Source organism: Taeniopygia guttata, chromosome 5 (assembly GCF_048771995.1).
Source record: "Taeniopygia guttata chromosome 5, bTaeGut7.mat, whole genome shotgun sequence".
NCBI lineage: Eukaryota > Metazoa > Chordata > Aves > Passeriformes > Estrildidae > Taeniopygia > Taeniopygia guttata.
In genome coordinates this window covers 16964833-16990542 of record NC_133030.1, presented here as the reverse complement: position 1 = coordinate 16990542, position 25710 = coordinate 16964833, and the positions used below count along the sequence as shown (strand labels likewise).

The following is a 25710-nucleotide window of genomic DNA, read 5'->3' as shown; positions in this document are numbered from 1 at the left end:
ACTGGCTAGGAATGAACAATCTGACCACGTCCTCTGTTTCAGAAAGGCTGATCCTCTTCAGCACGGGGGTGAAACACACCAAAAACCTGCTGCAACAGGCAAACCCAATGTCTTCCATGATTGTTTGGGCCTTGGAGTCTTCTCTTGATTTCCCTTGGCCTGGCTGTGTTTAGGTGTGTGAAACACATGGCATACAGTCCGCCTGCTTCTTACATGCAGCAAATCCAATATTGGATACGCTTCCTAAATGAATGTGAACATGGCAGAGGCTGGTTCCTGGCCCAAGCCCGTGGTGAGGCTGTGTCAGAAGTACCTGGAGAGCTCTTTTTCTCTTTCCTGAGTGGATCAAAGTCTGCTGAATTGCTTTCTGAGCTCTGCTTACTCATATCATTAGCGAGTACAAAGCTTTTCCCTTTGTTCGCTTCTCCACCTCGCTCTGAATACACAATATGCTGCTGTTCTACTAATTAGGCCAACAGGCTGAGGTTAACAAACACTCTGTGACTGCTCTTATCAGCAGCCTTATTTATGCATTTGACTATTTTGCTTTGTGTTTGTCTCTGATGTGAAAGCACTGGATAATTCCTGAGATTTTGTAATGATAATGTAATAGAAATAATGGTACCAAGGTGGTTCCTCAATGAATGGAGTCCACTTCTACTATAATTTCTGCTTAAGGGATGGAGAAGTATCAGGCCCTGGTCAGAAGTGATCCCTGAATGCCATGATGTGGCAAGCACATTTCTCTCCCTCTCAGGATTTTTCATAGAGGTGCACAGAGAGAAATGAAGGAGAAAACCATTTCTATTTCTACTCCTTGTTTTTCCGATGTGGAATGTGTTGGATAATTGTTTACTTGGAGTGAATGCTTGATTGGATTCTGGTGAGAATTGTTTGAGCCTGATGGCCAATCCAATCCACCTGTGGCTGGACTCTCGAGAGAAGGTCATGAGTTGGGAGAGAGTTAGAGGTAGAGTCAGAGAAAGTAGTATGTAGTTTGAGTATTCTCCTTTTGTATAGCATATTAATGTATTTTAGCATAGTTATAATAAAGGAATAATTCAGCCTTCTGAACTGAGTCAGACATTGTCATTTCTTCCCATTGGGTTCACCTGCATTTACAATACCATGAGGGGCTGTTTTCAGTGGTGGTGGCTGAGTTGCCTTAGGCTCTGGCACACCCCTCTCTATTTGGGTGCTTTGTCTTTCATTTTCAGGTTGGGCATTTTGCACCTTGTACCTGGTGCCAGAGCCATCAGCACTGAGCAGCTTCTCAGCCTCCTCACCCTTGCCAGGGCTCTGGAGCTGAAGGCAGAGTTGTGACCCGGCTGAGGCTGCTGTGAAACCAGCTGGGAGCCTCCCCTTCAGCCCTGCCTGAGCTACAGGGCTTGGAGTGCCAGCCTGAGCAGAGCAGTGTCTGCAAGGCTCCATGCAGTGTTTCCCCATGCTCTCCACTGCACTGTATTTCCAGGCAGCAGGTAGATCAGTTTGTTGAGCTTTTCCTTTTGGTTTTTCCCATCCCTTGTTGATGGTTCTGGCTGGACTAAATCCTGTTTGCTCTAGTAACACATGGAACCTCTGCTGGCTGGTGGAGGACCACTTTAACCTGAGATGACTTGACCAACCCTGAACAGATAAGGAAATAAAAGGAAGTTGTAATTGACTTCTGCACCCAGTAACTCCAGAGTAATTGGAGAAAATAGCTCTTTCAGGACTTTGGTTCCCGGCCAGACTACACTTTGGTTTGAAATGCAGCTGATGGATATTAATTTTGTGATATTATTTTCCCTAGAGAAAACAAATCAGAGCCTGGTCTGTCCATTGTCCCATCAGCATCTAAACTAACCTTTTGTAAAGAGTTTACAAAGGTGTTGTCAGGAAAAACTGCACCTTATTTGCTCAGAGCAGCAAGTAACTCATGTCACTTGTGATTTTATTTAGCTTTTATGAAATGAAAAAATATTTCCTGTCTCAGATGAAAGGGCTAATATTGCTTCTTTAAACAGTCCAAAGCAAATATACAAACAGTGAATGGTCTGTTGGCTGGCTGTGCTTCAGTAGGTTTACACAGCAGCTCTGGCTTTTCAAAATAAGGGTGCTTGAAGGCTGTTGATACTACAGCTGGCTGAGACACGATGAGAGGGTAATTTACCTCATTGGTTCTTGCACTTTTCACTGGAAAAAGATATCTGTAAATGTTTTAAATACTTGCATAATTGAAATCCCCCTTTTCCTTTCGTCGCATATTAACTGGTTATGAATTAAAGGCTTTATTAATCAACAACTGTTCGGTGGCATGAATCATTAAGTGATTGCTAAACCACCCCCATGGGGATGTGGTGCCCTTCTCAGGGACTGAGCCATCCAGGCATTTCTCAGAGTTACTCTGAGTTCAGGGTGTGACACTGCCACAGCCTCTTGCTGGTGAAAGGCTGGCTGAACTGCTCTGGAAAGCGTTTGTTGGGAGAACTGTGGTTTGTAGAAGGGAGAAAATGGAAGAATTCTCTGTAGAAAGACTTCAAGATTTCAGATGCATGCATTTCTTTGAAAATTTGAAAAGCTTTGGATTTGGAGATTTTTATCTCCCTTTTTACCTTTTAATTTAGGTAAATGCCACAATGACAGGTTACCTCATTTAGGTGAGAGAAGTCAAAGGTTGAGAGAATGAAGTTTAGAAAGTGATTGAAAGTCAATGCCATTCCTCAGGTGTTGTGATAATAAATGCTTTATAAATATTGAAAATCAGTAGAAAAAAAAAAACAAGCCAGACTTTTTGACCAGCAGCTTTTTGGGCATCAATATAAAAGGACATTGAAAAAATGAAATCAGAATATGAGGAAGATCCATAAAACCTATACTGGAAAACAAACTGTGCAGAGGCCTGCATGATGTTCATCTTTACTCTTCCCTGTAATTTTCACAGTGCGTGTCTAAGTGCCATGAAATTCTTAAGGCATAACTTGTCTGCAGCAGTTAATTAACAGAAAGGCAGAGGGCTGTGATTAGAATTTTCAGTTGTGTGCTCTGGAGAAAGTATTTATGATTAGAGCAGACTTGGTACTAAATCGTATTAAACCTGTTTTGTTCAGGGAGTTACCACTTCATACCTTTTTCTGGAAAAGTTCAAGTGACCTCTTTGCCTCAGACAAATGATCCTGCTTGGAAAGGCAGATGTCTGGGCCAAATAAAGTCTAAGAGGGTTTATACCTCAGAAGTGATGTTGTGAAATTGCCTTATTGGAGATTAGAGCACTTTCTCCTATCACATGGGGAGATCAGGTAATTCCCACTGATGACCTTGATGGGATTGAGAAGACTTTAGGGCTGATTGATTATCTCCATCAGTCTTGCTGCATTCAGGTAGATAATTATTTCAGCAGAAGATTAATATCCTTACAGAACGTTCTCAACCTGCTTTTCCATGCTCTTGCCTGACCAGTTCAACAAACTCATCTTCTGATTCTGTCTCTCCCCCAGAGCGGAACCCCTTTATTACACTGATTTTTCTTTTTTTCCACCTTTATTCTACCTTTCCAGGACAGCTTCCTCAGAGTGTTGGTAAATACAAGACTTGTGCCATGACTGGAAAGATGTGCCAGGTTAGCTGAGTCCCTGCATATTTGACCCTTGGAGAGCAAACTTTGTCAGAGTGGGAGGAAGAGGAGAGGTAGGGCAGAAGGTTTATATTGTTGTGTTTCAGGGAGTAAAAAGGGTCCCTTTATTGTTTGGCTCTCTAGGGAGGGGAAACCTGCAAATGTGACAGCTTGGTTTTAATTCTGCTCAGCTTAAAAATCTCCAGAGCATTTATCTACAAATGTGTACCCCCAAGTGTCAGAACCACTGTTTGATTGCAAACTCTGCTGTCAAGTTTCTGCTTGGAAGAACAAAACAGAAACTCTCTGAAAACTAGAGCAGAGTCACCTCTGAGCTAGCAGATGGGAAGCAGGAATAGACTCATTGTCTCTTCTGGAGATGCTTGATGTTCCTGGAGCTACTCCAGCAAAGGACTGTGAAAACATTGGACTTCAGTCTGATACCACCCTGTCACTTGGATCTGAGTGAGAAGAATTCATTTAACGTGGAATTAGGAGGGAAAATGTAACTGAAAGCCACTCTGGTAGCCTTCACAGTGCCATGGTTGCTGTGACAGTGAGAGAGGTTTTGTGGCAGCTGCACATGGCAAAGCCCTGTCCTGCAAAGCATTTTCAGCTTGACCCACTTTTGATCAGGGTCAGACCTGTGCTCCATCCTCAGGTGCTGATTATCTGCCTGGAGGGCTTTGTCTGCATGAGAGGCTATATGTGAGAAATCTCCTGCAGGCTTTAGAGAAAAATCAATCACTGTATTGCCTTATCTCCTGTGGCATAAGGGAAGGCCTCTCTCCCTATGGTTTTGATGCCCCAGTTGTCTCTGTCCTTCACAATTCCTTCCCACCTCAGGGTCTGTGTAGATTTCTGACATCCCACTGAAAATGTTTGGCCTCTCTTTGCCTCGGTGCTCCTGCAGACCAACGAGGTCACATTTCAGACCTTTTCTGGGTCAGTTTTTGCTTGTGCCATCTCCTGCCAGGATGAGCAGGGTAGCTCTTATGTGTTTTGCTGCCCTGTTTATGTTGTCTCCATACCTGACTGCTGTGCCATATTGCTCTCTTCTGTAGTGAGAGGCCCAAGGCACCATTCTTAAATGGTAGAATACACTACCAGCTTTTGGAAAAAGGTAGAAATTTTTCTCTGTGTGTGAAAACACAAAGCAGCAGCTTTACTAGTGTCAGAGTGAGGGTTTTCCAAAACCCTGCAACTCTAGACCTGTGAAGATTTAGCTTTTGGATGAAACCTTTTAAGTAGTTCTCCTGTAAAGCCATCCACAGATTCCTAGGAGCTGGAAAGCCTGGGTGGAGAGGAGCAGAGCAGGCTCCAGTGAGCACCCAGTGGAAACAGGCTGTAATCGAGTCTGTTCATGCTTTGTGGTTCTGCCCTTTCAGACCATGGGGCATTGGCTGTGGTGAACAAGCACTTCTTACTAAACCAGTGAATCAGCTTTAATCTGCTCCCCAAAACTCTGGGCACCCCGGTTATCTTGTTATGTAACTAATAAATTTCATATTAGGTTAAATTTCCTTGGCCATGCCTGACCTCATTCCTATTGTTTCAGCAGTTATAGGTCAGGCTGCCCGTGGGTTCCCCATTATTATTGATTCATTTGAGCTAGGGAAAATTGACAGGTTAGTCATATTCTATCATAAGTGTCTTACTGTGCCCATGTTTACAGATTTGTCATTAACACCAGGCTCTCACACACTTAGGGGTCTGGGTAAAAATCCTACAAACTGTTTGCTTTCTGAGTCAGCTCGTTTGATGAGGAGATTTATTCTTTAGGAAGGAAGTGAAATGCCTGTTGTAGAGATAAGACATATATTGATAAATACTGCATTTTCTTTATGTAGGGAAAATTGAAGTATCTGGTGACGAAAATATGTCCCATTACCAACTGGAAAAATTAAAGGCTTTTTCCAGCTATGTCATTATTCACAGCCATGTTCTTTCAATCCTGTGCTGTGTCTGAAGGGCTGAGCTAGTCACTGTTTCCAGCTAGAAATAGGATTGTTTGAAGTTCAATCCTTCTAGGAAGAAGGAGGACTCTGATATCATCATTGCAGATGTTGGTGCAGGTGTGACTGTGCCTGGGTTAGGTGTCACCCTGTATATTGGCATCAATATGATTTACCAGGTGTGTTACACCAGTGTCTAAGTGTCTAAGGGATCTAGCTGAAAAAAAACTTCAAAATTTTTTAAGCACTGAAGAGAAAGATACTGGGGACTTTTCCAGACACTTGAGTGTATTCGAGTGAAACTAGTTGCTGTTGATTTTGAGCATTTCTTTGAAAGGTTCATTAAAAAAAAAAAATATATATATATAAAAAGGATCAGAGTCATTGGTTTTGGACAGCTCAAATAGCAAATAATCAATCTCTCCTCCCCAAGAGACCCCTGACATCTCCAAGAGATTTTGTTCCCGGGGAACGTTTTGTCTTCTGCTGTGGACCAAAATCCCCTTATCTCAATGTTGCCAAGTTGAGATGAGACAGTGAGGACTGGAGTCGAAAAACCATGAGTCTTTATACTATAAACACATCTAGATATATGCAGAAAATAAATGACAACATAAATGATATGAAAAGATGTAGTTTTCTGCTAATAGAAATGTAGTTATTCTCAAAACAGGAGGTTTTGAGAAAAGAAGGAATACGCTGCAATTTATTTTCACAGCAGAAATGCACTGCTGTTTTTAGTGAAGATCTCCATACATCTGCCCACTGTGTTCCTCTTTGGGACTACAACCTGCACTATGTGCTGTTGAGAATTTGGAGGTGTCCACCGCTGTTGGGTCCCCTGTAGCCTTGGAGGCCCCTTTGCTCAGAGCCCCTCTGCTACAGGCCCAGCCTCCACCACCTCTCCCTTCTGATGCAGTTTGCCTTCCCTTATCCCACAGGAGCATACTGAGCATTTAACAGGGAGTGCGGGAGTGATGGGAAGCGCCTGTGTGGACACGATGGAGGAAACACTCGCTCCCCTCAACCCCATGGTGTGCAAATTTATGTTACCTGCAAAACCCCTGGAGTTACCCGCAAGAAGTCAGTCTCCTGTGACCCCTCTTGGGTGACCCTGTCCGGGTGACCGAGGAGGTGTAACTGAGGAGGCGAAGGGCTTCTTCTTGCGCGGGTTTTTCCGGGCTGCGGTGACGGGGAGCGGGTGGTGGCCGCGCCCGGGCGTCGCTGCTCTGCAAACCGAGCGAACATCGTGCAGAGGGCCAGGGCGCCCCTTTCCCAGCTGGGCCGGGCAGCGCCTCCCCCGCCTCGCTGCAGCCCTCCCCTCGCTCGGGGGCGGCCCTCGCCCCTGCATAAAGCCGGCGGGGCCGGGCGCTGCCCCGAGCTGCCCGGCCATGCACCCCGCACCGCGCCGCGGAGCGTCCCTGGAGGCGGCGCCGAGCCCGCGGGACCCCGGCTGGCAGGTGGGGAGCGGGTGGGCACGGGAGGAGCGGGATGGGCACGGGAAGTGTGGGGTGGGCACGGGTGAGGGGAGCAGGATGGGCGCGGGAAGTGTAGGATGGACACAGGTGAGGAGAGCAGGATGGGCACGGGAGGAGTGGGATGGGCACGGGGAGTATGGGATGAGCACAGATGCGGGGAGCAGGATGGGCACGAGAAGTGCGGGATGGGCACGGGAGGAACGGGATGGGCACGGGAAGTGTGGGATGGGCACAGGTGAGGGGAGCAGGATAGGAACGGGGAGTGTGGGATGAACACAAGTAAGTGGAGCAGGACGGGCACGGGAGGAGCGGGATGGGCACAGGTGAGGGGAGCAGGATGAGCACGGGAAGTGTGGGATGGGCACAGATGCGGGGAGCAGGATGGGCACGGGAGGAGTGGGATGGGCACGGGAAGTGTGGGATGAGCACAGGTGAGGGGAGCAGGATGGGCACGGGAAGTGTAGGATGGGCACGGGAGGAGCAGGATGGCCACGGGAGGAGCGGGATGAACACAGCTGAGTGGAGAAGGATGGGCACGGGAAGTGCGGGATGGATCCTCGCTGCCCAGCCCCGGGATCGGTCCCGGCTAGCAGAGTAAACGCAGCTTTCGTGCAGTCACAGCTCGGTCACTTCGCTGTTGCAGTTCTCGGAACTGGGATTTGGGAAAACCGGGAGCTTTCTGGCCCCGGTTACCTGGAGAACAGTAATTGGAGAGACCTGGGGTGCGGCTCCTCTGGTGTCGGTGGCATTGGGATGGAGCTGCTGTTTCTGGATAAAAGAGGGGAGAAAAACTCACTGTAAATGCGAGCATATGAAATTAAGGTAGAACAAAAGCAATTTTTGGTGTATCATTGCACAGGAGACAGAGTGATACAGCCCTAAGAAGAACTCACTCCTGGCTTTATTTATAAAACTCACTCCTTTTGTTTATAATATTCCACATTATAGTGGGAAATTGCTTAGTGCATCAGAGGTCAGATAAAAGCAGCACTGGCTGCAGTTACTGATACTGTGCAGTTGATAAAGTCTGTAAAACTCCTTGTGAAGACAAGAATGCTAACAGTAAAGTGTCACAAAAATATTTCTTTGCTGTATCCCTCGGCCAAATTGGAAGCCAATTTAGCTGCTCAGCACAGCTTTTGGTTTGGTGTCTGAGAGCTTAATCTTAGAAAGAACTTGTGTGTAGCTGGAAAATGTAATATGATATCTAGTTGTCTTCACCTTCCCTAGAAGCGTGTCAAAAGGACAGTGACAAAGTAAGCAGCTACTTAAAGGGAAGCCAATATAAAATACCCATTGGCATTTTTTATTAATCATTATTAATGTCAATCAGTATAAAATATTTTGAAAATATTTTTTCATCTTCAATTTATGAATTGAAATGTGATTTTTTTTTTTTAGGCAACTATGCACCCACCTGTATCTTTCTGTCTGTGAACATCCTTTAGGGAGAGAGAGAAAGGGAAGATAATTGCTATGAGTCCCAAAAAGTTCAATCTTTAACTGGACAGCACCTAATTATCTATCTAAGTAAAGGTCTTAGAATATCCCTGTGTATTTTCATCAAGACCCAGTCAGGCTGGTGGAAGACAAGTTAGTGATTTGCATCATTAATAAAAAGCATCAATGCAATATTAATTCCCCCTTCACCCTCAAAAAGCCCAAATGTAATACCATGCAAAGGAAAAGTTTCAGATTTTATTAGAGCTGAGTTGCTGAATTACTGAGGGAGAATAAAATATAAGTGAAGTGCAGCCACAGGAGGAAAGGAATTACTTCTGCATTACTATTTTCTCCTGTTGCCTTGCACCCAAATGGTTGCTGCATATTGTCTTCAGTATATTTTTAATTAAGGCAAAAGATTAGTTTTGGTGTAGGGTTAAATATGTATATGGCATGCATTTGGCATTGTAAGTATCTCAATTTCTCTTGTCCAACTTGTAATTTCTAAGTTAGAGGTAATTGCTTGATATAAGAACATTCTATGCTCTGTTGATTTTCTTCATTGATCTCTTAAACACATAACTTCATAGATGTTGCCACCTGGTCCCAGACACAGCATAAGCTGCAGCAGCAAAACACAAGAGAAGAGCATTAGTTTTTGGTGCAGGTAGTCTGTCCCAGCTGTGCAACTCATAATATTACATGCAATTGTTCCAAATGTCATAAAGGCTGATCCAGGCTGAAGGCAATGATCCTAGATGTGGAGTCAAGATAACAATCTGCATATTAGCCTCTTCTATAAACCAGCCCTACATTTATTGCCTTCAAAGACCACCACCTAACTCTACTTGTAGTGGAGACTTCTTTGCTTCTCCTACAGCAGCACCATCTGAATAAGATTTGGCTCACACAAATGGCTCTCTACACTTGAGAAAACAACCAATGACCTGTATGACTGTGGTATTTGTAGCTTTTTATTTTCTGCTTGAAGTGCATTTGCTCAGTGCCTGTTCCTGGCTTTTGTACTGGTGATCTGACACTGAAGTGAGCTGGGAAATGCTCACCTGAGCCCCGACTGGGCTTGCCACACACTTCCAGCAGAAAATTTGATGTCTGCACTCAAGCTGATGGAGTTAATGACTTTGGTGGATCAGAAACAGTGTGATGGCCTGACACTGTTGTCCAGGCTCATCATATTGTGGTGACTCGTTAGAAGTGGGAACCCAGTCAGAAATCCAAATATTTTCATTGCATCATTAAGGCTGGAGAGACTGTATAAGGGAATAAAAGGAACTGGTGCATTTTGATTGCATTTTTGTTTTGCTCTTTTCATTTCTGAAAATGTCTCAAGATAGTGATCTATAAAGATGTGTCAGATCAAAAAATAATTCCAAATAGCAATAATGTGGCTTCTTTGTTTCTCTCCTCTTTCTCACTGACTCATTCAGAAACCTCTCATTTTATTCTTTCTTTTTTTGCAAAATTTGAAGACATATGAGGGACAGTTTCTGCTCATAAGCCTGATATTTTTTCTTTACTTCATATTTTCTTCATTCTTTACAGTTTCAATATTATCTCTATTTATGGCCTGGCTACATGCAGCTAAGAGTACAATCTGTGATAGGTTCTGATTTCCACAGAGTCAGGAGTGTGATCACTAGTGAGGTACAAAACCACATGGTCTGACAGTGTGGGGTGTCTGTGTTTTAGTGTGTGATTTGGGTGATGGTGCCAAGGGTTTGACACACGAATTAGGGGACATGGCAGATGGAGCAGCTTGGCGGTGGTTGATCAGAGAGGGACTGTCTCTATAGCAAACACATTCTGGTCAGAAAAACATTTTACCTCCTTAGGTTTGTCTCCTTACCCTATGAAAACAGTATTTTACAGTTATGTAACAAGAGAGTGATTTTTCAGTTCTGATCTACTGAATCTTGATTCATCTTTTCCTACCTGTGTCCTGCGGGATTTGGATTATTCTCTTTGCTAGTGTTCACTGAACTTGCTAACAAGTTTTTTGTTCAAGATACTATTTCTTCTGACATCTTATTGCTCCCCTTCCTCCCAGTAGCAATGCTAGTTATAAACTATACATTAAAAATACTTTCTGCATCCTAGGGAATGAATAAAGATGTCCATAAAATCATTAAACTAAAAAAAAAGATATCTTGGTATTTCAATCTCTCACAAATTCTCTCTGTGACTAACTTTATTCTTATTATTGCATAATAATTGAAATAATAATTTTTCTTTTGTGGTTGATCAAAGCATAGCATTGCCCAAGACACCCTGAAATGTAAAAACTTACACTTTTTGCATTTCTACTAATTTGAACAATTTTTTTTTGTTTGTTTGCATCTAGTTAAATAAGTCAGCTTACATGATGATTGAAGATAACAAAGAGAATGAAGACCATGCATCTGAAAGAGGAAGAACAGCCATCATTTTTTCCTTGAAGAATGAAGTTGGAGGACTTGTAAAAGCATTAAAACTCTTTCAGGTATGTGTGTTATCATCTTGTAATCATCACAGCAGCTCTGCATTTTTAAATTGCAAGGGTAGTTTTGGAACACACTAGAATTGATTACATCTATTTATTAAGGATGGCACCCAAAATTATCCACAAAGGCAAATGTATGCCTCAGAATTAGTTGATGGCTGGCTAAAACTCTTATCTGCACTGACTATACACTGAGAGAGGTTTGTCTTTTCTCCTTATGACACGAAGATCAGCACTCAGTGGTTTTGCTGGGAATAAGAACTGATTGGAAGCCCCTGCTGATGGCAGATAGACACTTGGGGTGTTGATCTGTGCTGTGTGCAGTGCAGTGCCCTTGCCACACTGCCCAGCCAGACTGAAGGTGGCAGAGGAGCTGCAATTGCACAGCTGCTGGGCAGGTGCTATGTGAGGAATATGTGCAGTGCCACTGTGCTCTGGTGTGTGGCTCTGCATGCTTTAGCCTGGGGTTTTCTCAGCGTTCCTAATATAAAACACATGATTAAATAATTCTCCAGATTAAAGAAAAGTGAAACTAATGTCCTGAAAACTACTGCTTTTAAATCCCTTGCTTGCTTGTGAGATAATTATATGGTGACTTGATTGGCATTTTGGTGAATTTTGCTAATCAGCTTCCTATGGGAAGGATGAAAGAAAAAGGTCTATGAACTTAAACCTCCTTACTGTTCCTTTATGTGCTTCCTGAATGTAAATAAAACCAAAAGAACACAGGTTTGCTTTCATTTTCTTCTGAGTAGAAAATCAACCCCCCCCCTCCAATAAGCATATTGCTATCAAGAGATACAATTAACTAGAATAGCTTCACAGAGGTGGTGAATAGTTCATGGCAGTAGAATATTAATTTGAAAAACCATTTTAACTTTTAGTCAATTGTTTTTAGCCTATCTCTCTGAGAACATTGCTTCTTACTAAACAGGAGAAGCATGTAAATCTGGTACACATTGAGTCACGGAAGTCCAAGAGACGAAATTCTGAGTTTGAGATCTTCGTGGACTGTGACAGTAACAGGGAACAACTGAATGAGATTTTCCAGCTCCTGAAATCCCACGTCAACATCGTTTCTGTGAGCCCAACAGAGCATTTCAATGTCCAGGAAGATGGTAGGTACAAAAGACAGTTCTGATGAAAATGCACTTCTAAATGTGTTGGTTTGAAACCTTTTTATGACCCCACCTGCACTTGTGCCGTGTCTTCAGGCTCCTGCTACCAGGTACCTATTTCTGTGTTACGTGTGAGCGTAGTCTGGCCTAAACCAGGGAGTTCAGGCTCTGTCAGGCTGTTACAAAATGTGTGTCTGCTGTCTGTGCTCCTGTCCCTTCCCAGCACAGCCCAGCTGTCACCAGTGGGAGCCCTGCATCCCTGCCGGTCAAAGCAGGCTGGCTTGTGGGCAAAGTCTGAGTGCAGGGCTCGAGTACACTATGATGGCAGAGGTGTGATACTGACAGGTGCCTCTTCAGTTCAGACACTGGGGAGAGTGGAGGATGGATTCTGCAATTTCCTCATTTAGTTCTTGATTTTGTTGTCTTTTTTACCCACTTTTAATCATAACTGGCTACTTAAATTAGTATGACAGAGGTGCCTTTTATATTTAGATACTGCATGTTGTGTTTACCTTTAATTAAAGAGATGCCCAAAGTTCAGGGCAGCAGGAAGCTGGTTCCATGTGTTTCTCAATCATTGTGCTTGGGAAGGAGAGATCTGGGGTTCTTGGATAAAATGGCTTACTTTAGCCCTAAGTAAGGGGAAAATCAATCTAAACAATCTCCTGACCTTTTTAAGAAAACTGAAGAGCATTGAGGTAGAAAAACAGTGTATTAACTGCTCTGCCAAGGGCTTGGCAAAAAGCTCTCTAAGACTAAAAATACTCCAAAGTAGTTGGTAGCAAAGCTGTAATGATGCTCCTCTCTCAGGCAGCAGGGTCTCCTGCTCCTCCTGCCCCCCATACCTCTCAAGGCAAAGCTGGATGCTTCCCATGTACAGAAACACGGAGAAACATCCATTTCCCATGGTCAGTAAAACATGATGAGAGGACTCTAACCTGCCCCCGCTCTGCCCAGGGACCACAGACAAATCATTCTGTTCTCCTTTGCACCCTTTGTGCCCTACAAGATTCCCAGCAGTTGTACACAAGGAGACCTTGTCTCCGTGGGATCTTCTAGATGCTACTCTAACTACAGCAGAAAAACCCATGCTAACTTTCCTTCCCAGAGGCTCTGGGGCTGGCTGTGCTCTGCAGGCAGTCTGTGGCAGTGACCGAAGAGGAAGTGTGAGCTGGAGGCTGGTGCCAGATAGGCAGAGGACTCCCTTGTCTTATTGATGCCCCTTTAATATATGGAGCGAGCTGTAACCGCCACAGCCATAGCTGAAAGTGGCGTTTCCTCCCTGGGTGTGCTGGGTGTTATTAATAACCCTGTGGATTTCACGCCTTCCCTAGGCATGGAGAACGTTCCCTGGTTTCCAAAGAAGATCTCAGATTTGGATAAGTGTGCAAACCGGGTGCTGATGTACGGGTCTGACTTGGATGCCGACCATCCCGTGAGTACTTTTCCCTCCCTACACTCAGTAGCTGGAAATGTATTTTGTGGAGCTGGCCTGAAAAAACTGCAGCTTTTCCTCGCCCCTTTCCTCTCCCTCAATGGCGTCTCTAGGGGTCTGAGCACCTTCTCTTGGTCTCTTTCTTTGTTCAGGGAAGACTGACTGAATTCAGTTCCTGTGCTTCTCTGCAGGGCTTACTTGTGGAAGAACTCCAGATCTGGGCCCTGAGTGGTCACATAGAAATTAAAGAAGCTGAAAAAAAGTTATTTTCAGGCAGGCTTTCTTCCTCCTTTTTCTTTCTTCCTTACTGAGAAACCAAACTGGTATTTGGGCAGTGAAAATGGGCAATTTGTTCTGTATTTTGAATAATCATGCAAGTAACAAACTTTGTATAAATACTGATATGACTAAAATGAATCCTTCTCTACAAAATATATAGTTGCATAAATCAGCTGATTCCTACTTTGGAGCATTTGCTCAGTTCACATGTATTAAATATTTCAGACTACAGCTATGAGTTTCCTGCCCACTCCTTTCGTTCTTTCACATCATACTTTTCTATTCCCCATCTGAAGAAATGTCAAGTGTCCTGTTTTAAACTGATTTATTTATTATGGCTTGGAAACTCATTGAACTGTGCTTTCCTTTGTCCCCACCAGGGTTTCAAGGACAACGTTTATCGCAAGAGGCGAAAGTATTTTGCAGACCTGGCTATGAACTACAAACAGTAAGCTTGAATTCTTCCAGAAGAAGCCTTCTGGGTGCTTTGAAATAACAGCAGAATGGGCTGTGAGGAGCTCACCTTCCTGGGCTCAGATCAGGCTGAGACATGCAGGTTCAGCTCAGGGATCAGAGCCAAGGAGGTGAAGGGAAGGAAGATGTGGGGCAAGATGAGAAGGTAGATCAATGCAGCTCTGGTCAGTCGGAGGCTGTGTGGCTTGGCCAGCTGCTCTGCAAAGGAGAGGAAGGGGAGGCAAATCCCATTGTACAGCCCAGTGACCACTGAGAGTAAACTTTCTGAGCAAATGTTAATAATTGAATTTTCTTTCCTGGTTCAAACTAGCATGTGTGATGTGTAGATAAGAAGTTTTCTATGCAAAGAAATTCTAACAGCTTCTGTCTTTAGAGAGGCTTCTTGGTGTGGGGTGGAGCTTTTAAAGCAGTAAGAGATTCATAACCCAGTGCTGTAAATTCTTTCTAAACGTGATTTTCATGCGGCCTGATTGAATTTAGGTGTCAAGTTTCTCCACTGAAAATGACCTAGAAAAGGTCTGTATTTAGAGTTCTATTGCACTGTGTGTTTAATGCAACTGGTTACTACAATCCCGAGTTGATTACTGTCAATGTGCTGTTGACAGATATTCCCTTGGGAAAGCATTTTCCATGCCAGTTCCCTGGCTGGCAGTGGAAACACAGTGTAACACTGGCCTTGCCATAATCCACTTTATCTAAGGTCCTAAGGACTAAGTAGGAAAGAGAGACTAAAATTAATATGCTCAGACAGGCACTGGTCTCCTCTGCACAGAAGCATGATTTTTACCTGATGTGTATATTTAGCTGCTGTCACACAATGTGTTGTTCATTTAGGGAGTTCTCTTTTCCTAAAACAAATTAAAAGGGTAATGGAAAATAATTGCAGACTTAGAAATCCAACATGGAAAAGGAAGTGTTATCATCTCTTGAAGCTGTGAAGAGATTGTGTAGGTCTTTTAAACCTTACTTTTGGCATTAAACAATTAAGAAACTGTTTACAGAACCAATGCTTTAAGTGAGATCTATGCAAAGATTCCTGACAACTGGTTAAAGAGAAAAAAAGGAAAATCCTTAGGCTAAAAGCATTCCAGGTCATAGACCAGATCTCACTGTGTATTTGACAGAATCTAATGCCAGGTGTCACAGTCATACAGGTGTTAAATACTAATAGTAGGTAAATGACTCACCTCTTATTAGCCATTTTCTAAGGAGTGTCCTTTCTTCCTTTCTTCCTCTTCTCCTTGCAGTGGTGACCCAATCCCCAAGATTGAATTCACTGAGGAGGAGATCAAGACTTGGGGGATTGTGTACCGAGAGCTTAACAATCTTTACCCAACTTATGCCTGCAGAGAGTACCTTAAAAACCTGCCCTTGCTCACCAAACACTGTGGGTACAGGGAAGACAATATCCCCCAGCTGGAAGATGTGTCCCGCTTCCTGAAAGGTAATGTGCTTGTTTTCTAAAATGTTCTGATTTTCAAAATAAACTGAGGTCCACTGCAAATCCCACTATTTTGTAGGCACAAAGAAACATTCTTGGTGATTTGTATTCATTCTGGTCCTTTAAGAGGCCTTTTGGCCATTTGTGTTTTAATGTATCATGTCTTCAGTGCATGCAGTGATATGTGAGGGGCAGTGTCTGAAAAGATTGTTAGGATTGGCTAAGGAGATACCTGGCTGTATTGTTGACTCTAGGCATGGAATCCTAGGAAATCCACTGGCACAGAGGTAGGGCCGTTTTAAAAAACATTGCTCATTCTCAAGCCCATACCTAATTTTTCTAATTGTGCCTCATTTTCCTACATGCTTTTGAGCCAAGGTAGTGCTGTGGCTGCCAACTCAGCTGCAGCAGGAAAGCTGACAACGTTGTGCATCCTGTGCAAAACTAATATACAGTTTGTCTGGTCACTTTCAGAGCGCACAGGCTTCACCATTCGCCCCGTGGCTGGATATCTGTCACCCAGAGACTTCTTGGCAGGATTAGCATTCCGAGTTTTTCACTGCACTCAATATGTCCGGCACAGCTCGGACCCTCTCTATACGCCAGAGCCGTGAGTTGTTCAATCCTGGGGTAGAATTTGTGAGAAAGTTTTGAATCTTGCTTGCCCAGAGCCAAGTTACTTAAAAGCTGTCCAAGAACACCAGCATAAAACTTATTTTTAAGGTGCTGAAGACTCAGCCTTCATGCTGAATGTAATGAATTTACAGTATGCTGAAGTGCCACCTTCATAAGTGCAGGATTTTCAAAAGTACAGCTTGCTATTGGAGAGCTTTTACTGATATCACTGTGTGCAGTTAGTTTAATTTGCAAATGGGGAGCTCAGACCTTAATTTTAGGCATCTTCATTTGAAAATCTGATTCTGTGCACTTTATATAGGGTTGGTATGATCTGTTCTGTTGCTTTCAGAGAAATGGGTGACACTTTTCTGTCTTTTGGGTAATGAAGTTCAATGCAAGACATTGTATCTGTTCAGTGGTGCTGCTTTTTCACTTTGCCACAAAGACAAATCAGATTTCTTGCTTTGTTTCTTTTTCCAGTGATACCTGCCATGAGCTCCTAGGCCACGTCCCTCTTTTGGCTGAACCCAGTTTTGCTCAGTTCTCCCAGGAAATTGGTCTTGCATCACTTGGGGCATCAGATGAGGCTGTCCAAAAACTGGCAACAGTGAGTGTTTGAGTGCCTGGGGATTCTATCAAAAGCTTTGTACTTTACTAGGCTGATCCCATGCCATCAAATAAATTCGGAACTTCAAGTCATGTTAGCCACACCAGCTGCTAGATCTTTGTGTTGCACTGGTCCCTGGATTTTAAAGCATGAAAAAAATTTTCCATGCTAGGAAAAAAAACCCACTTTAAAGTTGGAATGATTGGTATTTTTCTTCACTCTGCTGTCAAGTAATGGTTCAGTTTCTAGTAATAGCTTACTTCTTGCAGACTGAAATTTTATGGTCTATTTCTTTCAGACAAAGTCTTATTTCTTCTGGGAACATGATTCAATGATTTGAAAGTGTTATATTTCTTTAATGTGTAGAATGAATTGAAATTATATGGTATTGAATATGGTGAGTGCTAGCATTAGATACCTTTCAGTCAAGAAATTAAAATAATATAAACTAAACTAATTTTCTGGATATCAGCCTCTGGATGCCTTAGCAAGAGTATTTTTAAGATTAAAAGTAGATTTTGATGAAAAATAATCGGTGCCAGTTATGCAAGAACTAGCTTGCTGATTTTTAAAATTTCTTTTCCAGTGTCATGTAGCTAGTGGTAGAACTTGTACTACCTTCAGTGGGAGCAGAAATAAGCCATCTATGAAAACAGTGTTCCTTCCTGTATAGCTGCAGAAATCCTGAAATTCAGCAAACAGAATGTCTTTAATTTTACAGCACACTAAGCAAATGAGAAACTAACTGCAGTGGGCTGTTCTCACACACTCAGAGATCCTCTCTATCCAGTGCTTGTTTTAAGCTGAGGCTGTGATTTCATGTCAGTATTTCTCAAAACAGATTTACACCTCGATGTTTGCACTGGCATTAGCATCTTCCAGCCCAGCTGGGTGATCTATAACATCCACCTTTCTTATGAGAAACATTCAATCCTGTGGTTCTTCATCCTTTCATTCTGGCTTTCCTCCTCTCTAAATGTCTCAGGATAACTGAGTGACAACTATCTGACATTTGCAACTCTTTGATGCTACCCACAATGCTACCTCCCATCTAGTTCACCTCAGCATCTTTGATGAAGGCTGAATTCTTTTACTTGCTTCTCTTTCAGTGCTACTTCTTCACGGTAGAGTTTGGCTTGTGCAAGCAAGAGGGGCAGCTACGAGTTTATGGGGCTGGCTTGCTCTCTTCCATTAGTGAGCTCAAGGTAAGAATGGCTACTGCTTGTTTGCCTCTTTTCTTTGTATCTCATTATTATTGCCACTGTCTTCCCCTGCTTTTTATGAAGTATGATTTCTTGATGTTATAGTCCAGGTAAGTATTTTCAGATCAAAGCTTTGTTGGTTTAACCAGATTCTGAAAATATTACTTTTGTTTATACACAAATCTTGTGTATAAACATTGTTTATACACAAGCCTTGTGTCTGTGGAGTCCCTTTTCTCACCCAGACTGGCAGAATATGACTGTTCAGATAATTCAGTGTATTAGGCTTTAATCACTGTCCATCTGCAGATAAAAATTTTAACATGATGCATTAAAATCATCTAATATAATCCTTTTTATTCGCTTTATCACATGTCATCTTCCTCCTGGATTCTTTGGATGGTGATGTTCCTCTGACCCATGGTAACACCTTACCAGCACTCACTCTCTGATAGCGCCAAAGTCAAACCTTTTGATCCAAAGGTCACCTGCAAGCAAGAATGTATCATTACAACTTTCCAGGAGGTTTACTTTGTTTCTGAAAGTTTTGAAGAAGCAAAGGAAAAGATGAGGTACAGATTCTGCCTCCCCCTCCCCACCCCCCTTCTTTTTATAAAAGAAGATTTGATTTTATATCTCTATAAAAAATGTGGTGTAGCAGCACCAAAACCTTTTAGTCTTATCACAGTTTTCTAACTATTTTTCACAGTAAAAGAATTTTGGTTAGTATTTTCTTAGTCTTTCAGCTACTGGGTGGGGACTGCTTTTTAAGTACTTTAAAAAAGTGGTTATTGATACTGGCTGCATACAGAGAATGCATTTGTGGTTTATGTCTTATTTATAACACCCTCTTTTGATTATAGCACACTCTTTTTTTTTTTTTTTTTTTTTTTTTTTTTTTTTTTTTTACCTCTATAGAGAGTTTGCAAAAACCATCAAGCGCCCCTTTGGGGTGAAGTACAATCCCTACACTCAGAGTGTGCAGGTCCTGAAAGACACGAAGAGCATCGCCAGCGTGGTGAACGAGCTGCGCCATGAGCTGGACATTGTCAGCGATGCCCTCAGCAAGATGGGCAAGCAGCTGGAAGTTTAACACCCTGCCAGCACTGGGCTGCAAGCCAGTTCTTCCCTTTCCCCACTGATTTATTTTTCCAGGCATATGATGTGTTGCATGCAGAACTCACTCCTTTACACATGGAAGAGTGAACGGCCCATAAGAATACAACAATTTTATCTGGTTGCTCTCTGTAAATTTCCTCACATAAATGCATTCCTCCATCCCCCTTAGGTAAAAAAGGTCCAGAGTTGCCTTTTAGAAGCTTGTAGGGGGATGGAGAAACTGTTAGACGGGAGAAAAAGTGCTCTGTGGATCAGGGCTGGGATCAGGTGCTGCAGGAGGTGGCTTATGAGGCGAAAAAGGAGTAATTCACCCTAGGGAGAATTCAATTTTTGACTCCAGCAGTCTATGCTACTGATTGTAGAGTGCTGAAGACTTGACAGCATAGAAGCTGTGGTAATTCATTGTTTCAAAGTCTGTGCTACTTAGTTTGAGACTTGAATGATTATAATGCAGGCATCAGGACACAAATAGCTGGAGGTTCAACATGATAAAAGGAAGGGGTCAAATCTTGCTTTCAAAGGGATTACTCTTGCCACAAAGAGTTGCAAATGTGATGTTTGGCATGCTTTTTGTATAAGGCAGAGATACAGCTGTTGCATGAAATCCTAATTATGTTTATTTTAAGCTATTTGCTATTGGCTAAGAGCCAGGGTTTTTGTTGCTGTCCTTGCTATTGCACCTGAGGGAAGACCTTTCCTTACAGAGATAGCATTTGCCTTTTTCCTGATTGAATTAATTTAGCAAAAAATACAGCAAGCCATCAAGCATTGACTTAGCATGAAGCCCAAAACCATTTCCAAACTGCAACTTTGTATTCAAAATAGCTTAATTAGCTCTAAAATAACATCAAAGTTTAAAATAACACCCAAAGCTCATAGACCAGTGTGCTTTATGCAAAAATAAACATCCTGTTGATTGCTCAGTCACTTTTTCGACCTGTACAAGCTGCACAAATATACATTTAGTTTCTTCTTTACCTGACCTGAACACCTTCATTCCCTGTTTATCAAACTATAATTTAAACGCCCAAGCATTTCATAGGAATTCTGTGGCTACAAAAGCAACAAACTACCTTGTAGTGTAAAGTGTACCTGATCCCAAAAAGCACTTTAGAAACGTAGGCAAGCAGTGTCCTGCTGAATTGCCTGCATTGCACAGTAGCAAACTTGCCTGTGTCGAGAGTTCCCCAGTTCCAAGCACCCTGCAGGGAGTGCAAAGCTTCTGTTTCACCTGTTCTGGCATGGACACGTGTGCAGGATGTGAGACATTTGAGTGGGGGATCTGTGATATGCAGGGTGTATTTAATAGGGGGGATCTGTGATGTGCAGGGTGCATTTAACAGCACCCTAGAGTCTGGTTTTTTTTTATATGTAGATCTTATCAGGAAATCCAGAAAGTGTGCTGGAAGAATGATCTGAAATCTTAAATACACTGGAGATGCTAGTCCAGGATTTTGAGAACTTGAAAGGACTTTCATGAAACCTCTTCTTGAAAATTAGTTTGAGTTTAATATGCTTTCCAGTAGGACACCTCTGCTCCACAAGCAATTGCCAGGCCAACCTTTCCAAGAATACTCACTGTTTAAATCAAGACTAGGTTGTCTTTTCTGTGTCTATTAACCCACTATAACTTTGTTTTAAAGAGCATTTAAGATGTAGAATAATGGTCTACAATATTTATGGCTTACATTGCACTTAATTTAAAAATAGATTTTAGGAACTTTGTCTTTCTAAAGAAGAAATGTTCTTCTAAGTGAGTAGTAAGGGAGGATTTGTTTTGTCTGCTTATGTGATAACAGTTAATATTCAGCTACAGTTTTAACAACATTGGATTTTTGATGTTGTTGAAATATACGTAGGTCTGTGTTACTTCAAGACTTGTCTGAACTATGTATATGTTTCAGGTAGGAGTTCTTAAACTTTTTAAAGTAGCACCTACTTTCAAGTACTTTGTAAAACCAGCAGTTGTATCTTTATTTGCATTTGTGTAGCAAAACAAAAAGTAAACTGCCAGAAGTAATACCGAAGCGACGCATTTCCGCGGCAACTAACAACGTGCGTGCTTGGCTTCGCCCACCCAAACCTTCTGTAAAACGATGATAATTTAAGTACTTTAAACCATTGTGGAGGCTTAAATGTCAACGAAATAAAGGAGTTGCTGATAATTATCAGGAGCACCAAAGCCCTTTACTTCGGCACCGTAGCAATAAACATGGGAGGAAAGCTCATGTGTTTACAATTTGCTGGGTGAGGGTGTGGGTGTTAAATGTCATTGGAATGGGTCCCAAAGATGTCATTGGAATGGGTCCCAAAGCCTCTGCTGGTTGTGGGCAGCGGGTTTGCTGCAGAGCCAGGGCAGCTCAACTCCTGACACGGACATGGGTCTGCACAAGCCTCAACTTCCGAACTTTAGGGGAAAACAGCGCGTTCGAGGCAGGATATGTGGTAGGCGCTTCGGAAAGGCTGCGCCTTCCTGGTGCCTGAGGGGAAAGGAGGAAGGCAACATGCGGCCGGGAGTTTAGGTAAAAGGCGGGTGTTCCCTCTGAAAGCGAGAGAGAAAAATCCCACAGGTCTGTGCCACGGTGGACTCTCTCCCTCTATTCGCATAAAGTTGCAGGACTCCTCTGTGTCCGTTTTTTGGACATAAACACGAATCACTCGCTCGGCGCTCCCCGGCGCGGCTCGGGTGATCCCGCCCCGTGCCCGCCCCTTCCTGCCCGGCCCGCGGGCGGCGGGAAGCGCCGGCCCATCCCATGGAGCCCCAGCTGTTCGCCTGGGTGAGTGGGCCCTCGGCACGGCCCGGGGGTCCCGGGCCGGGATCTCCTGCTGCCCGGGCGGCGGGAGGGTGGCGGGGCCGCCGCTCGCCCTGCCGGCACGCTGCGGCGCTGGGCCCGGGGCAGCGGGGCCGCGGTGGCACCTGGCGGGCACAGCGGGTGTGAGAGCCGTGCCGGGGGCATCCCTCACGCTGCCCAGCCCCCTTTGCCCCGCGGGGCCGGGCTGGTGCCGGTTCGCCCTCCCGGGCAGGGCGGCTGGAATGATGCTGATGTTGGGATACCCCCGTGTGGCTCCCAGCCCCTCGGGTCCTCCTGCAGCTCGTCGCGGCTTGCCTGGCTTTGAAGGCTTGAGTTACAGGCGCAAACGGGAGGTTGTGACACATCCTTTAGGAATTGCGCCTGTTAAGTAGTACCACGCTCTAAAGTGCGCATCAGCGGCTGTGAGACAACAACTCGATGTGCCTGTGCAGCTCCGCTCCCGACATCTCAGCCCCCGGATGGCTCTGGGCTGGGGCCAGCAGCCCGCTGGTTCTGTGTGAAATGTCCGTGTTTCTGCAGGTGTAAAGCGGTTATTGCTGAATGCGATCTTTTAACACTCACCAGGTGCTGCATCTTTCGGGGGAGGTGGAGGATAAATTGAGAGCACATGGGTGCACAGGTGAGGTAGGGTTGGTATTTCCTGGAGATTTGCAGCTGTGAGCATTGTGGAGTTGGAGTGTTGCTGTTGTGTGTGGGATGGGGAAGGTTATGGTACCCCCTTTTTTTGTGAATGAAGGTTGAACTGCTGGACACAGAGCTGAAATTGACTAAGAAATTCCCTGACTTGTTATCACGTTGACAATTGCTGCTTTCTATGGTGGGTTTAGTACCTACCGTGTACTATTTTGTGCCTATATATTTATACTCCCTGTCATTAGTATATTTTCATTTGGACCTCTTTAATATAAAATATTTAGTTAAGGAGGTGTACATGTTTCTGATTTACTTTTTTAGGTTCCAAAAAAAAAGGTCTTTCTGCTCTCATTTTGGAGGTAGCCTGCCAGAAAGCAATGGCATGAGTAAGACCTTAGTGATGAGTGGGAATCATTGGCATTAAAACAAATGTGTGATAATCACCCTGACAGAAATGTTTTTCTCCTTATTAACTGTAAGTCTGCAGCTAAAGCTTTAAGAGGTTGTATTCCAGTATGCTTTTTGAAATATTGGGGCTGCACAGGCACCCTAAATGATAGCAAAGTTAGGGCAGTCCCGGTCTGTAATCCTGGGAATCCTATGTCATATCAGGCGATTTTTAGGAACAAGTTAACCCGTGGTATATCCTAAATATGTTGGTTTGTCCTGGGAGCATATGTGTGCTTCTTTTGTTAACTTTTAAAAAAATGTGTTCTTTTTTGTGTGTGCATTTGAAGGGTGCAAACAGCTATGGACAACTTGGTCTTGGTCATAAAGAGGATGTGCTGGTTCCTCAGGCCCTGCAAGATGTTTGCTGCAAATGTCAAGACATCACAAGCATTGCTGGAGGAGGGGGACATTCTGCAGTTATAACTGGTAAAACACTGCTCTTACACGGGGTGTTTGGCTTTTAATCACTGGTTTTTTTTGTGTGTGTGTTTCCCTCTTGGTTCAGTGCTGCCACCTCTCTGTGGCTGCTGTTTCTGAGCAAGTACAATCCTTAGTTGCAAAAGAGCTTCCTCTCTTCCCAGTTAACTCAATATTTGGGGAAATTGGGGAAATTCCTGTTGCTCATACATTGTGTGGTTCCTTTGTGGCTGTGTGAGGACTGTTTCTTCAGCTGTTTCTTTCATACAAAGATGCCAGATTTTCTGTATTGAGGATGGGGGGTGGGAAGGAGGGGTCAGAGGTTATTCAGTCTTAAGAAGTGTTAAGGTAAGGACCAGGACATAACATCTGGCCCTTGAAAGGTTGTGCTGTATGCCACAGCTAATTTTAGTAAAGAAGGAGTACAGACAGATGTGAACATGATAAAAAAAGCATCTTGGTGTGAGAGGTGCCTGTCTCACCATATGGATTGTGTCCCTTGACAGACCCAGCTCTCCACAGCTGTAGTTATTCAGAGATATTTCTGATACATTAGAAACAACTGTTACTCTTAATTTTTGCTTGATTGCAGTGCCTAAAGTGACACATAATCATTGTCCTTGTTTATTGCAAGATCTCACAGATACAGCTTTCTCTTTTTAGTCTGTGAAGTGGAACACAATTTGTTTATTTGTTTTTCTTCCAGGTGCAGGACAACTCTTTGTATGTGGCCACAACAAAGATGGGCAGTTGGGATTGAATCACACAGAGGATGTGCTGAGTTTCACTTTGTGCACTGCCCTGTCTGGCTTTCGTGTAAAACAAGTTGCATGTGGCTGGGATTTTACAATCCTATTAGTAGGTAAATCCTTCTCTCTCTAAGAGCTGAAGAAATACCTAGATGTAGAGAACACGCTGAAAGTTCCACAATGCTATTGCTTGTGTGATGTGAGGGACCTGGATGAGTTTGAGAAGAGGCTCATGGCAACCTCAGGAAATTCAACCAAGCCAAGTGCTGGGGCTGCAGCTGGGTCAGGACAGCCCCTGGTACCAGCACAGGCTGGGCATGGACAGATCCAGAGCAGCCCTGCCCAGGACTTGGGGTGCTGTGGGTGAGAGGCTGGACACGACCCAGCCATGGCACTCCCAGCCCAGAGAGCCAAACGTGTCCTGGGCTGCACCCAGAGCCCCGTGGGCAGCAGGGCAGGGAGGGGGTCCTGCCCCTCTGCTCTGCCCTGCTGAGAGCCCACCTGCAGCTGCATCAGCTCTGGGGGCCCAGCACAGGAAGGACAGGGACCTGCTGGGGTGAGTCCAGAGGAGGCCACAAAGATGATCAGAGGGATGGGGCACCTCTCCTGTGAAGAAAGGCTGAGAGAGCTGGGGCTGTTCAGTTTGGAGACGTTCCTAACCCTGGACAAATTCTCTTAATTTTATATGGAAGTTGGTTTAGCAATGAAATCGGGATTTAGGCATTCTCTGAAAACTGACATATTTGAAAGATGGCTTTCACTTTATAGCAAATACTACTGATGATCACATTCAAAAATTCTCTAAGAGTAATGGATTCAGAACTTGCTTGCAGCTCATTATCAAGTACCCAATCGTGACATCCATAATCAATCTTAGTAGTACCTTACTTGACTAGTCCCATCCACATGATAAATATCTCTGACATCAGTGGAGCAGATTGAATATTAAGATACTACCTACTTTGATTAAACTGGCATAACTGAAGCCATGGTGTTCTGTATTTTGCACGTCAGACACAGATTTAGCAAAGGAACTACCACCCCTGTAATTGTACTGTATGGTGCATTGTGGTCAGAAAGCAGCACAGTCCCATCATAAACTAAAGGCTGCACCTGCCCTGGGACATCTGTGATAGGAGTGACCCTTCAGAACTGTAAAGGAGCCCCAGGAAAGCTGCAGAGGAACTTTCTACAGGGGTTTGTAGTGATTGGACAAAGGGTGAAGACTTTAAACTGGAAAAGGACAGGTTTAGATTAGTTATTGGGAGGAATTCCTTTATTGTGAGGGTGGTGAGGCACTTGCAGAGGTTGTCTCAGAAGCTGTGGATGCCCTATCCCTGGAGGTGTTCAAGGCCAGGTTGGATGGGGCTGTCAGCAGCCTGGGATA

At 43.8% G+C, this 25710-nt stretch overlaps 2 protein-coding genes across 16 annotated transcripts in view; both read left to right on the top strand.

Moving 5' to 3' along the window:
- Positions 1-6767: 6767 nt before the first annotated feature.
- On the top strand, positions 6768-21429 carry TPH1 (tryptophan hydroxylase 1). Its single transcript, XM_002198559.7, has 11 exons — positions 6768-7007; positions 10831-10968; positions 11903-12086; positions 13421-13521; positions 14181-14248; positions 15522-15718; positions 16190-16325; positions 16814-16940; positions 18050-18145; positions 18581-18714; positions 19061-21429. The coding sequence occupies exons 1-11, from the start codon at positions 6939-6941 to the stop codon at positions 19233-19235; spliced, it is 1425 nt and encodes a 474-aa protein (XP_002198595.6). The 5' UTR covers positions 6768-6938; the 3' UTR covers positions 19236-21429.
- A 513-nt stretch (positions 21430-21942) lies between these two features.
- Positions 21943-25710, top strand: part of SERGEF (secretion regulating guanine nucleotide exchange factor) — a 142520-nt gene continuing 138752 nt past the window's right edge. For 9 of the 15 annotated variants that reach the window (XR_012056254.1, XR_012056249.1, XR_012056251.1 and 6 more), the window contains exons 1-3: positions 22067-22698; positions 23445-23583; positions 24281-24436. Coding sequence is in view for 7 of the 15 variants with exons in the window: in XM_072929699.1 (XP_072785800.1) it covers positions 22615-22698; positions 23445-23583; positions 24281-24436 (379 nt within the window). In the remaining 8 variants the exon portion in view is untranslated. Of the gene's footprint in view, positions 22039-22066; positions 22699-23444; positions 23584-24280; positions 24437-25710 lie in introns of those variants that run through there. The other 6 variants (XM_041716827.2, XM_041716826.2, XM_072929697.1 and 3 more) reach the window with 5 other exon arrangements.